Genomic DNA, 14,308 nt, shown 5'->3' with positions numbered 1-14,308 from the left:
TGTATTTAGGATGATTTCTTTATGAACTAGTTGATCCTTATTTAGTCTTCGATTCACTTCAGTGGAAGCTGTGTATATTTTTAATCGTTTTAATTTGTGGACCAAAAGAAGATAAAAATGGGCTCTGGAGAAACACAAACCTTTACTTTCTTAAATCTTTCAGATCAGAAAGAATAGCAAAGCAAACGTATAAGTTCATAAAAGTTTTTGAAAGTCGAATTTTTAACATTTTATGAATCGAAATAGTACAAACTAGAATATCAAGTTCTCTCCATCGATCAAATACTATAAGATTTGTGCGTATAGGTTTTAAATATAAGTGGTTGCATATTCCTTACAATATGAATTTTAATTGATTAAGTTATGCGACGACGCGTGCCCATGCAGCTTGAAGTCACTTTCAATGATCTCATAAAATAAAAAGATCATATCTTAGAAGAAAAAAAGCGAATATTTGTCCGTTCAGATACCGATCAGGTAAACGATGCTTAAAGCCACCAAAAGGGATTCTAAAGTAATCATTTGATTTCACTACCAAAAATAAATTAATCATTTGTTTGGTTTTTCAATTTTTTTTTAAAAAAGAAAAAAAATCCATTTGATTGATTTTTAAATTAAAAAAAAAAAGAAAAAAAAATCCATTTGATAAACTCTAATAATCATAAATTGCATCACCTAACCAACAGACGATTGACTCTCAAAAGCAAAAAAACTCAATTCCTAATTATCTTCAAGACTAATTAGATAGTAAACCGTGCAACAACACAAGATAAATTTTTGTTTGAGAGATTACATTTGTAAATATATTTATTTGGTATACATTTATAATACAAACTTATATTGGTTTGAATTCATCAAGTTTATGAAAGTTTAAAATAGTAATCATGATTAATATGATGGTGGGTCTCGATCGAATGTGAGCCAAATTAGTGATCGGTTAGATTTCTATCAAAATGTTGAATCATCAAATCATAAAAAATTGCAAAAAACTAAAATTTCATGAACCGGGTAAAACCCATCCGCTAAGCCTTCTCGCATCGAGTTTAAATATTTTGAGCCGCAAAATATCTTTACATCCGTCTCGCTTGAATTTGTAAGATTCGTGGGTAACCACATGCATTTTAATAAATAATATTTTCTAATAAATAAAAGATGTTTAAAACTTAAACTTAATTAATATTAATAAAGTTATTTTAAACATAAATAAAAATATCTTTCTAAAAGTTTTTAATTTTGATGATTATGTTATATATATATGTATATATTACAAATTTAATTTATGATTTTAATACTATATATATATATATTTTTTTTTTTTCATAAGTCCGCGAAAAGTCTTCAAATCCAGGGGAGTTCACTGGGAAAAATATACAATTATCATCGAAAGTTTTAAAATTTAATTTAGTTATCAAAATTTTATGATCTTTTTCTCTTACCCAAAAGCTTGAAGACAAATAGAATATTAATGTTTATGATATTTATGTTTAATTTTTATAAATTTATGTATGGAAAATTAATGTACTTATATATGAAAATTAATTAACATAATTTAACATATAAGTTACGAAGCTATGTGAACGCGATACATCAGCTTTTTCTTTGAGAATGCTTCTCTATTGATATATATATAGGGGATGTAAATATATTCCTTTTCAGTTATCCATTATTATCGAATTACACGAAAACAAAATAAACGTTTAAATACATTTTTTTTGTAATCTTAACCTTCTTTGGTATTTTAATATATATATATATATATATATCTAAATTTTGTAATCTAAATTGGTATGAAAACCAATTTATTAAAAGATTAAATAAAAAACTATTTAAATTTTAATTTTTTTAAGAAGTGTAATATACATTCACAGAAAATGTAAAGATATGAGTCCTATCTTGTTTAATTTTGTATTTTATTTTGCTGATTTATTGATAAATATTTTTTTGTAGTGTTTGGGAACAGTTCTGGGTATGTATATTATTTGTTGAATATTATTGGATGAATAACTATCTCTGCTAATATAATTAGACATTAGATTTTTAAAAAATTTAAATATGTTTTAAAAAGTATAAGTTAAAAAATATTGTTTTGCATGATAAAAAAATTAAAATAACACATTTGTTTGTTGTTATTGTTTTTTTAAAAAATAAAATAACATATAGTTGTAAATAATAAATTAAAATGAAGATAGATAGATAATTAAATGGATCTCGATTTTTCTGGTGAAGACACATCAGCTTTTTCAAAAAAATATATTTATCTATTAATATATAGGAATATATAGGAATAGGTATAAATCAAGATTCAAGAGGCCCATATTTTTAAAAAGTAAATAAATTGCATGATGAATTGTGGATAATTATTATAAAAAAAGTTACATGGGCTAGGTTATTAGGAAGACTTTTTTGTTTTTGTTTTTAATATATAAATAGTTTGGAGACAAAATCAGGTGGAACCAAGTTTCGTTGTTTGTGTTTTCGATTGAACAACACTTGTTATATCTTTGGCCCTCGTCTCTGCCTTTTCTTCTATCGATTTAACAAATTAGGGTTCTTTGTTTTTGGTTAACGTAAAAATTAGGGTTCTCTCGTTGTTTCTTCTTCTCGTCTGAAGTTGGCTTATAAACTTAGAAAACAGAACCAACCTTCCATTTTCCAGGTAATTTCGTATCTCATAGTCATCTTAATATCTGAGTTTTGATGGAAAATTCCCTTCCTACCATGAGCATGTATGTCGCTACGTCTTTGTTTATGTTTATGTTTTGCATTTTTTTTTTTGTCATATAGCTAGAAGAACTTTGGTTTTGAAGAAAGCTAATAATAAAGAAGATTAATAAGATATGGAAGGTTCAGAAGATGCTTCTGCAATTGTAGAACCTCCTGACCCTGAAGTTCTTGAAATCGACCCAACTTGTCGATATATTCGGGTAACTAATCCATTATCACCTCTTGCATAATTGTTCAATTCTTTTGTAAACATGTTACAAAATATTAGGTTCAACCAAAATTCCCCTGTTTCTCATTTTTTTGACCAAATTTAAATGTGTAAACCTTTCAGTACAAAGAAGTAATAGGCAAAGGCGCCTCCAAGACAGTGTATCCCTTTGTTCTGTTTGTTTTACATAATCTCTGTTTTTTTTCCAATATCTATTGTGTGATTAGACATCATATATATATAGTTTGTTCTTTTGAAGCTATGAGAGAATCTTGAATTCATTATTTCTTTAACTTTCTTGAACAAAATGATCAGTTTCAAGGGATTCGATGAAGTAGATGGGATTGAAGTTGCATGGAATCAAGTAAGGATCGACGATATTTTGCAGTCACCAGATTGTCTAGAGAGGCTGTATTCCGAAGTACGACTTTTGAAATCGTTGAAGCACAAAAACATTATCAGGTTTTATAACTCGTGGATCGATGACAAGAACAAAACGGTTAACATAATTACCGAGTTGTTCACTTCAGGAAGTCTCCGACAGTATGTACTTTTTTTTGCTCATTTTGCTAGCTGTTTTGTTATCTCGCTGCTGCGAAAAATAGGGTTTTTGGAGAGTTGTGATTAAAGCAGTCAAGTTTTGGTTTTCTTAAAGGTACCGTAAGAAACATAGAAAGGTGAACATGAAGGCTGTGAAGTGTTGGGCGAGACAGATCTTAACGGGACTGAAATATCTACATAGTCAAGATCCGCCGATTATACACCGAGATATCAAATGTGACAACATTTTTATCAACGGTAACCATGGAGAAGTGAAAATAGGAGATCTTGGTTTAGCTACTGTCATGGAACAAGCTAATGCCAAAAGTGTTATTGGTATGATTTTTTGTCTTTATATAATCCGCAAATTTGCTCCTATTTCTTTGCCTTTTAAGGATGAAACTGAAAGTGCTATAACCAACAGGAACACCTGAGTTTATGGCACCTGAGCTTTACGATGAGAACTACAACGAGCTCGCTGATATATATTCGTTCGGAATGTGTATGTTGGAAATGGTGACTTTTGAATATCCTTATTGTGAATGTAGAAACTCTGCTCAAATCTACAAGAAAGTTTCATCGGTATGTTCTACATTTTCACATTATGTACCACCATTGGTTATTTCGTACAAACAAGATTTAATCACTTACAATGGTGACTTTTTTTTTTTTAACTTAGGGGATAAAACCAGCTTCACTTTCTAAGGTTAAAGATCCAGAAGTAATGAAATTTATCGAGAAATGTTTGTTGCCAGCTTCTGAAAGGTTATCAGCAGAGGAACTTTTATTGGATTCATTTCTCAATGTGAATGGTTTAGTTATGAACAATCCATTACCGCTTCCCGACATTGTAATGCCCAAAGAAGGATCTTTCGGAGAACGTTGTCTTATGTCTGAAGGACCGCCTAATGCTCGGAACAGACCAATGTCAATGAATATCGACGAGGATAGTAACCTTCCTATTGTTATTTCAAGCAAAAATTCAGGATCAAAGTGTGTTGAGGTTAGACGTGCAAAGCGAGGCAACTTCTTTGTCCTCAAAGGTGAAGAAAATGATGAAAACTCTGTCTCGCTAATTCTACGTATAGTCGATGAAAATGGTTAGTGTCGTTTGCGTTTATTTGTTACAATAAATTTTATGAAAATGTTTATAAAAATGTCATATACTCATATTGAGTTTTAATTGTTTCTTGAGTTCAGGGCGTGTGAGGAACATACATTTCCTATTCTTTCAAGAAGGTGACACTGCTTCTAATGTATCGAGTGAGATGGTTGAACAGCTCGAGTTGACGGATCAAAACGTAAAGTTCATAGCGGAACTGATTGACGTATTACTTGTCAGTTTGATACCGAGTTGGAAAACGGATGTAACGGTCGATCATCTTATTCATCCGCTACAGAACCAGAGCTCCAAGGACAATCATCAAAACGGTGCAAATTCTCAAGCTGGTGAATCCATTAGTCACTCTTTGTCCTCAGATTACTGCCCACGATCCGATGACGAGGCAGACCCGACCATAGCTGTGGAAACAGAAGATCAAGAAGTAGAGAAACCAGGAAGCTTGGAGGAAGAAGAAGAAGATGAGAGGTTAAAGGAAGAGCTAGAAAAGATAGAAGAACGGTTCAGAGAAGAGATGAAAGAGATTGCGAGGAAAAGAGAAGAAGCAACAATGGAGACAAAAAGTAGATTTTTCGAGAAGAAGATGAAACACCAAGTTGAGTAAAGTAAACAACAAGAGAACAAACACTTTGGTTTTGGATTCCTCTGTTCTGCTTTTTTTCTCTTTTTCCATCTTTTTATTATTATAGTTTGGTCAAAAGAGAAAAAGCTTTTGTTGTTACTTGTTTCATTGCAAGTATAGCTCCAAGATAAAAAAAAGAGTATTTTCTTATGGTAATTGGGATTTTACATTATTTTCTAATGTTCTGCATTGTGACTGTTTCGGTTCATCAATATACATTAGTAATTTACAGAGAAATATAAAAAGAACTAATTGTGAATGTTATTTTTTCTAGTCCTATCCGAGTCCCTTTTTCAGGGAAAGAAAGTTTAAGGCAGAGTTTGGTTCAGTCATGGTCGTCCTCAATGGAGTACTTCGAGAACAAATGAATCTGATAAACTGTTGAAAAATGCTTTGTTTATTTGTTTCTTCCCCAACAGGGTATCTCATATTCCTGAACCTGTCTACACAGAGTTAGTCAACTCGATCAAGACACAACTATATCCAGATGAGCTACTCGCTGGCTTTGTTACGTGGCGTGGTCGTATGGTCATATTGCGTATTCTCTGTCTCACCTTCATCGCGAGGATTGGGAGTCTGGCGAACAAATTATTCTCAACTCTAACGTAGTTTTTTTTTGAAAAAACCATTGAAAACACTCCTCAATCTTTTGTTTGACCTAACTTGTACATTTTGTTTTTTTTTTTTTTTAATTAATAAAATTTCTGGTTTTATCTTTTATGTATTCCAACTAGACGATTACATAGGATTAGTTTAGAAACAGAGGTGCCACAACAACGATAGCGAGAGCCGAGCTGAACATACTCCGAGCAAGAACGAAAAGAAAAAACAGGGAAAAGAAAACATACTAGGGATAGAAACCTCCGAACCAAATAGCTAGAATGCCTTGGAGTTTGGTTGAGCGTTCACGAGCGAGGCAGTTGTTGCGGATTCTCCTATCCAGATGAGGTTATACATTTTGTCTTACGATTAGGTGACGATATTTTATGCATTAGCAATGGCACTGCGTAGCAATCCTCATGCTTTGACTATAGGAGCCCCGTATCTGAGGTATACGCAGAGTTGGTATCAAACAAAGCGCTTTGACACTAGTCTCATTACTGTTTGGATGACTGCTCAGGTTCGCGTGATTCCCATTATGTGAACTAGGACCACGACTAGACTAGTGTCGAATTTTTTTTGCCTTGTTTTATGTGACCTTTATTTATATCTTCAATGTTAGCAAAACGTGGACAGGCCTCCCAATATAGTGTACATGTAGGCTTGTATGTATGGGGCTATGGGTGTATACCTTGTTACCACTAGTCAATAGCAGGAACCGTCGCTCAAGGGTTCTCATCTTGCAGTTGGTTCACAAGTAAGTCTAAAGTTTTTTTTGTCACCTCCTCTGGTATATATATATATGCACAACAATCATCTGTTTCTTTGTTCTTGCAATTTTCTTTTCAGAATTTTGGCCAAACCAGGGGCTCACACCGAACTTGTAAGTGCTCCTGTTTGGAAGGGACAGCAACTCATTCCACCTCCTTCATTTGAGATCCTGTTGCAGCTTACATTCCCTGCTACATCCGCAAGAGAAGAGGTAAGGAATAGTAGTAGTATTGGAATTTATTATACAACAAAACCTTGAATTTATTCTTCTTCCCTCTTCTCTTCTCAAAATAGAGTTTGTAATCTGTCACCGTTGTTGTAGGAAATCCTGTTTTAGCCAAGGAAGCTGCTGCAATTGCTATCTGGTCTCTGGCTAAAAACATTTTTTGCTGGAACCACTTGAACCTAGAAGCTAGTGTTGCTATTCTTGGAATGCTTGTAGCGAAATGGAAGGATCATTCCCACAAACTATTATCATCTACGTATGCTACGTTCACTCTCAGTCAAACTATGAAGAGCTTCAGGCTAAAGGTAATGCATCTAATTTCAACCTTAACCCAGTTGTAATTTCATCTCTGATTTAACCTGTGATGTTTCTAGAATAAAAATGTCAATGGTTCTCTTTACAAAGAAGCTGACGAGTCTTGCAAAGTGATATTGGGAGATTCTCCCGTGGAAATAGAAGCCTCTTTCTAGGTATTCAAATGGACCGTTAGATAGGCTCATATTTATGTAAGAGTGTCACAAAAATGTGACTCAGTTTCTCTGAGTATTAAAATGGACCGTTAGTGTCTAGGAAAATGTGACTTAGTTTTGTGTAGCAGGGGAATCGGACCTGAAACGTAGTAACATCTTAGTCCCGCTCCCTACCACTCGACCACAAGCGCCCAGAATTATAATTTTACTTTAAAATATATTTTAAAAGTGAGAGTAAAACTTAAAATATATCTCACATCGTAGATGGTGAATATGTGTTAGCGAATATATGAATCATACAATCTTTTTTCTAAAACATTCTATTAGTCAATCTCTAAAACAAATACTTTCTTTTAAAATAATTCTTTGGTTCACCCTAAGGACAGTCATATTTGTTGAATGTCTTCTAATTTAAAAGAAAAAGAAAAATTAAGAAAAATAGGTGAGAGAGTGTGATAATGTCTCTGTACAAACACATTAAGACACACCCAAACCCTCATCTGCCAGATGTTTATTTTTTAATAGTTTACATTTCTAAATAAATCAATTATATTAAAATATTAATATTGTTAAAATTTGACCCCCATTTCATGGTATTACCGATGGGAATGGTCTAAGGTGAACCCCTATGTTCACCTCTCCTTATTTTAACCAATGAAAATCTGACATGTCATAATATTTAAGAACCTATTCAGTCACCTACTTATAAAATAAGAAAACAAAATCTTTCTACATTATTACTCCCTCTGTTTCACAAAGAGTGTCATTTTGGCCTGATTTTTTTGTTTCAAATTAAATGTCATTTTAGATTTTCAATGTAATATTAAGCATAAATTTCCAACTTTAACCTCATATTCATTGAAGAATATCAAGAGTCAATATCAATTTTAAGGGTATAAGAGATATTTAAATATATTTTCTTAATTTGTGTGTAAAGTGTCAAAATGACACTTATTATGAAACAGAGGGAGTATAAAATTAAAAACTCAAACCGCTCTTTTATAAACCCAAACCGATATATTATTTCATTCTAATTGTAAAATCTAAACCCTAACCATCTCATTTATAAACACAAACCGACATATAATTTCATTCTAATTGTAAAATCTAAACTCTTACTATCTCATTTTTAAACCCAAACCGATATATAATTTCGTTCTAATTGTAAAATCTAAACCCTAACAATCTTATTTGTAAACCTGATATGCTCAAATTAAACCCTAGAGCTACTCTCTCAAATTAAAAGATCACTGCAGTATTTAGGGGTCGAATTCCACAAGGACTCAATTCTACACAATAAATTATAGAGTTTTATAATTAAGCTAAACAAATTAATTTGAATTTAAATAAACAATGCAAAATATTAAATAAAAGCTTGTGAAAATTCAAAGGATTAAAAAGCTAGGCCTAGGGAATTTCTCAGGAAATTACAAAATATTAAATAAATAAATAAATAGGATTCAAGCAATTAAGATCAGATCTAGAACTCTAAACACTTTTGTAAAATAAATCAGTTCTCACTGCAAATATTATCTAAATTTAAAACCAGAAAATCCAAATCTCTTTGTAAAATTCAAGGTTAAAAATCAGCTTTAAAAACAAGTTTAGATTGTTCACAAAATTACTAAATCAAATCTCTTTGCAGAAAGTAATTTTGCTCATCAATGGTTTAATCAAGAAAATCAATTATATTCTCATATCAATTTATTTTCCTAAGTTATTAATTCTAGGTGATCAATCAATAATTAATATGAAGAACAATCTATGATGAAGATCTAGAAAGATAATGAATCCTAAATAAATAGATCTAATAATTCATAAAAACCCTATAAAAAACTCTGAACCTAACAATCAAACTACTCAGACATATTCAATGAAAAACAAAACATAATTCTGAATAATATGCAATAGAAATTGAAAGAGTAAATAAGGAGTTTAGGAATCTTCTCTCTACAAAAGAATTCAGATCCGTCTCTCCCAAAGCTCTCAAAAATCTCTCAAGGTTGCAGAAAATAAAACTTGCTAGAATAAAACTTAAGGGTTTCTCAAACCTAAAAACACTATATATATGTCCTAAAACACATCAGGGACTAGTCTTGCAATTATGAAAAACTTTGGGCAACTTTTGTAAATCTTCCAAAACTTGGGTCTTGAGTCGGCAAACAGGGGTATCGATCGACACCATCACTCTTGATTGATTCCAAGTTGATTTCTTCTGTTCAATGTTCCAAAAATGATCCAATTTGCTTCACTTTGCTTCATCCGTGCCAAAATCCTAAAAAACCTGAAAAGACTCTCAAAGAACCTAAAAACAGATCAAAAGACTCCTTATATCATGGTTAAAAACCACAAAAACCATGATATATCAAAGCCCAAACCGACATATAATTTTGCTTTAATTGATATGTTTAAACTTTAACCACTTCATTTGTAAATCCAAACCGACATATAATTTCGTTTTAATTATAAAATCTAAACCCTAACCACTTTATTTGTAAACTCAAACCGACATATAATTTTGTTTTAATTGTAAAATCCAAACCCTAATCACCTTATTTGTAAACTCAAACCGACACATAATTTCGTTTAAATGATAAAATCTAAACCAAGCCAATATTTAACTTTCTTTAATTAAAAGTATACATAATTTGTTTCCTTAATTTGTTTTGCTTTTAATTTAATTTTGATTTATATTTTAAATGAAATAATGTATAGAAGATTCTAATTGGTTGAAAATGAAGAGGTGAACATAAGTATTTTTCCTTTTTTAATCTTTGAAACATTGATTTGTATTGTTTTATTATTAAAGTTATATCATTATTGGATTTGTATATGTGTCAATTCAACTTATTCAAAATAGAAGAATTCCTTACCACAGTTTTTTTCTACAAAAATAACAACTTTTTTTCCCCCAAAATTTCATCAAAGTTTTATTTTATTTTCAAAAATATCACAAGCACACAAAAAGAAAAAATTCAACAATGTAGAATTTAGTTAATTTTTTTTGATTGGGTTGACTATTTCTGATTTAGGGTATATAGTTTTTAAGGGGTAGGATTTAGTATTTAGGATTTAGTATTTAGGATTTAGAGTTTAGCTTTGAATGTTGAAAACTTAGTTTTGATTTTGTGATATTTATGGAAAACATATTTTAATGGTACTTCTGAAAAATAAAATTAATAATGGCACTTCGAAAAAAATCATTTTAGTGGTATTTATAAGAATTTATCTCATATAAGTTATTTATTATGAATATAAGTTAAATTTATGGTTTTACTTAATGAAAATATGAGATACCAAGCTAACATTAGTTTTATTTCTAGAGAATTTAAAACATTTTAAAGATAATAAAATTATATATATTAGGTAAATAATCGTGAATAAGAGTTAAACAATGTAATTAATAATAAAACTAAAAATAAAATAAATAAAATTTAGCATATTTTTACTCAAAAATAGAAAATACGTCAAAATAAAATGACAAACCATGTCAATAATTTATTTATCAAGTTAAATTATTATTGAGAACTTGTTAGAAATATCATTTTTGAGATACTCTTTTCAAAAATATCCCTTTTTGGCCATCTTCATTTTTGTCCTTGTTTAATTTTTAATAAGTATTTTACCCCGAATTAAAAATATTTTAGTCAACAAAATTTTCCCACCAAAAAGTTTCCAACATATACTCCCGCCAAAAAGTTTATTGCCGCAAAAAATTTATAAGGCTTTTATAAGGTTTTAAACGACTTATAAATATCTTTAAGACATGTATAAAGTTTTTTTAAGTAGAGATTTTATAGAAACCTTATAGAAGTCTTATAAAAATTCTTATGAAAATCTTATAAAAATCTTATAAAAACCTTATAAAAATCTTATAAAAATCATAGAAAACTTTGTAAATGTCTTATAAAAATCTTATAAAAACCTAATTAAAATGTCTTAATGTTTTAGACCAACGCAACGAGTATTCCATACCCGTAAACCAAGATAATGGCGAGGAAAACGTCGGTGAGAATATAGAGGGAGCGGCAAAGGGACCATGGACGGGAGAGATTCAACCGGTTCAAGTAGATCTCGTTCAGGTCAATGTTAACACAACAACTATTCCAAAACCATAAACCAAGATAAAGGCGAACAAAAACATCCATAAGAAAGAAGGGAGCGGGGCAAAGAGACCATTGATAACGAAACATCGGTAAGAAAGAAGAGATCATGGAAACGAGACCATGGATGACGTGGACCAAAGCAACTCAACCATTTCAAATTAATTCAGTTCAGATCAACGATTTAGCCCAACAAAACTACTATTCCAAAACCATAAACCAAGATAAAGGCGAACAAAGCATTAACAAGGCAGCCAAGAAACATTGTATGAGGGCTAAAGAGAAAGAATTAGTTCAGACCGATGATTCTAACAATGGTGACAGCGTAGAAATCATCGATAAGAGAGTATGGAAAAGGACACGGAAACAGCGCATGACATGGACCAACGATCTTCACAAGAAGTTTCTTGAAGCCATCGAAATTAATGGTGGTATTGAAAGTATGTAATCAAACTCTTCTTAATCTCTAGTCTTTAAATATATATATATATATATATATATATATATATCTTGATTGTTTATGTTTTTGTTCTAATCGTGTTTTGGATCGAAACGCAGAAGCTAATCCAAAGGTGCTTCTCGACTGTTTGCAAGGAATGAAGATCCAAGGACTCACTAGTCACAATGTGGCCAGTCATCTACAGGTACAAAAAAAAATTGTTTCTATCATTGTTGGTGCGGGGATTGGCACCCCCAACATACCGGTATAAACCAATAATTAAATCAATTATCTAAACCGGGATTTCGGACATAGAGATGAATTCAACCTTTGAATGAAGGCCCAGTGAAGTCAAAAGCCCAGTTCAGACGCAGGACGCCGACCTTTCAGGTCACCCGGCGGCTGACCTAATAAAGAAGAAGAAATTTTCCTAATCACGGTCAAGCTGATTAGGAAAATAGATATATTTTGTAATCTAAGGCAAAATATAAATAAGGGGATACTCCCTCATTGTAAATCATCCAGCAATTAATACAAAAACCCTAAATTCATCTTTATTCTTGTGCAAACCCTAGCTTGTTCTTCAAGAGATTTACTTTTTCCTTGTTAGCTTTAATCCGATTTCTTAGAGAGAAAGTGTTATTAAATTTGTTTCCCCCTTTAAACAAATTCATTGTGTGAAACTCAGTTTCTACAATCATGACAAGGAATCATTAAACTAGGGTTTTTTCACATACCAATAATACAAATTCCACATCAACTGTTTTGTTGTGTAGAAACCTGAGGAAAAATAAATCTCTCAACAGACGTAAAAGATTGGTTGGTCCACTAAGTATGGAGCAGCTCCATCTCTCCAAGGTTCGAACAATGTCAACAAAGCCGTATAACAGTACGTTATAAAATGTCCAGCCGTGACCCCGATCCAGCAGAATCACTATCAAAATGGAGTCGTGAACCCGCTCCAGCAGACTCAATATCAAAATGGATCCGGGAAGCCAATCCAGCAGAACCAATATAAATATGGAGCCGTGAACCTGATCCAACAGAATCAATATGGGTAGTGCGGAAATTAGCACCCACGACATACCGACCTAAACCAAGGATAAACCGAACAATTTTGAAGATTAACTAAACAGGGGTCCGACGAAGTCGCCAGACTGACCTCAAGGACCACCTCCGAGTCCGACCTCACTTGCAAAAAGAGAATTTTAACTTATATTCAATCTGAGATTTAAGAAAAGTAGACTTATCTTGTAATCTAGGTCTTCATATTAATAGAGAGATTCCTCCTCCATGTAATGATCATCCTAAAATTATACAAAAAACCCTAGTTCTTAAATTGAGAGAAAACCTTGTTCCTCAAGAAATTTCAACTCCTTTATATTCAAGCTTTGAATCTTGTTATTGAGAGAGATTTGTGAAGTGAATTTGTTTTCCCCCTAAACAAATTCATTGTGTGAGTCCTACCTAGGTTCAACAAATATCAAAATGGAGCTTTGAACCCGATCAAACAAAATCAATATCAAATTGGAGCTGTGAACACGAACCAGCAGAATCACTATCAAAATGGAGTTGTGAACCCGATCAAGCAGAATCAATATCTAAATGGAGCCGTGAACCCAATCCAGCAGAAGCAATATCAAATTGGAGCTGTGAACCCAAACCAGCAGTACTAATACCAAAATAGAGCCGTGAACCCGAGCTAGCAGAAAGATCAATATCAAAATGGAACCGTGAACCCGAGCCAGCAGAATGATCGGTATCAAAATGGTTATTTGACAGTGGACAAAAACCAGTTCATAACCAGTCCTTCTCTGCCTCGTGTGTCCTATTTTGACAATCAACCCTGCCAGCCTCAACAACAGCAATATCAGTCTTCTCCTCAGTGTAATTACTCTATGAACAACGAAGAGCCTGGAAAAGCCTCTGACATCTATGCACCGGATCTTCAACTCAATTATCCAAATTTACCATATATGTGATATGGCCTTCTCTTTTACTTAAGCTGTCATTTTTTTTTTTTCACATCCTTTACTTGGCTGCTTTATTTTGGGAGATTCTTTGCTTTATTGAAAAATTCAAGGTTTTGAGAGAATAAAATATATGTGACTTTTAATTTCTTGTGTGAGTCACAAGATATTTTACTTTTGGCAAATAAAATTAATACTGGTACTTCGAAAAAAATTATTTTTAGTGGTATTTATGAGAATTTCTCTCATATATATTATTTATTCTGAATATAAGTTAAACTTATGGTATTACTTAATGAAAATATGAGATACCAAGCTAACATTATTTTTTTCTAGAGAATTTAAAACATTTTAAAGATAATAAAATTTAATATATTAGGTAAATAGTCGTGAATAAGTGTTAAACAATGTAATTAAAATAAAAATAAAATAAAATAAAATGAAGCACATTTTTACTTAAAAATAGAGAATACATCAAAATAAAATGACAAACCACGTAAATAATTCATTTATCA

At 31.6% G+C, this 14,308-nt stretch overlaps 3 protein-coding genes across 4 annotated transcripts; all 3 read left to right on the top strand.

The window, feature by feature from the left end:
- Window positions 1-2,392: 2,392 nt before the first annotated feature.
- LOC104758211 (putative serine/threonine-protein kinase WNK7) lies at window positions 2,393-5,459 on the top strand. 2 transcript variants are annotated; one of them, XM_010481046.3, is made up of 8 exons: window positions 2,393-2,656; window positions 2,785-2,924; window positions 3,056-3,093; window positions 3,248-3,475; window positions 3,588-3,808; window positions 3,897-4,054; window positions 4,152-4,572; window positions 4,673-5,459. In XM_010481046.3, the coding sequence occupies exons 2-8, from the start codon at window positions 2,838-2,840 to the stop codon at window positions 5,194-5,196; spliced, it is 1,677 nt and encodes a 558-aa protein (XP_010479348.1). In that variant the 5' UTR covers window positions 2,393-2,656; window positions 2,785-2,837; the 3' UTR covers window positions 5,197-5,459. The 2 variants fall into 2 exon arrangements, with proteins under 2 accessions (XP_010479348.1, XP_087349728.1); XM_087493602.1 differs by lacking the exon at window positions 3,056-3,093 and having other exon boundaries at window positions 2,446-2,656.
- Window positions 5,460-6,485: 1,026 nt separating this feature from the next.
- On the top strand, window positions 6,486-7,281 carry LOC147924709 (uncharacterized). The gene is made up of 4 exons (XM_087496909.1): window positions 6,486-6,571; window positions 6,664-6,806; window positions 6,908-7,116; window positions 7,186-7,281. The coding sequence occupies exons 1-4, from the start codon at window positions 6,486-6,488 to the stop codon at window positions 7,279-7,281; spliced, it is 534 nt and encodes a 177-aa protein (XP_087353035.1).
- A 4,230-nt stretch (window positions 7,282-11,511) lies between these two features.
- On the top strand, window positions 11,512-13,805 carry LOC147924708 (putative two-component response regulator ARR19). Its single transcript, XM_087496908.1, has 3 exons — window positions 11,512-11,824; window positions 11,943-12,028; window positions 13,620-13,805. Exons 1-3 carry the CDS (start codon window positions 11,512-11,514, stop codon window positions 13,803-13,805), a joined length of 585 nt encoding a protein of 194 aa, XP_087353034.1.
- The last annotated feature ends 503 nt before the right edge of the window (window positions 13,806-14,308 follow it).

Source organism: Camelina sativa, chromosome 17, assembly GCF_030686135.1.
Source record: "Camelina sativa cultivar CO46 ecotype springtype chromosome 17, ASM3068613v1".
In the NCBI taxonomy this organism is placed as follows: Eukaryota; Viridiplantae; Streptophyta; class Magnoliopsida; order Brassicales; family Brassicaceae; genus Camelina; species Camelina sativa.
This window is presented reverse-complemented; position numbering and strand designations above follow the sequence as displayed.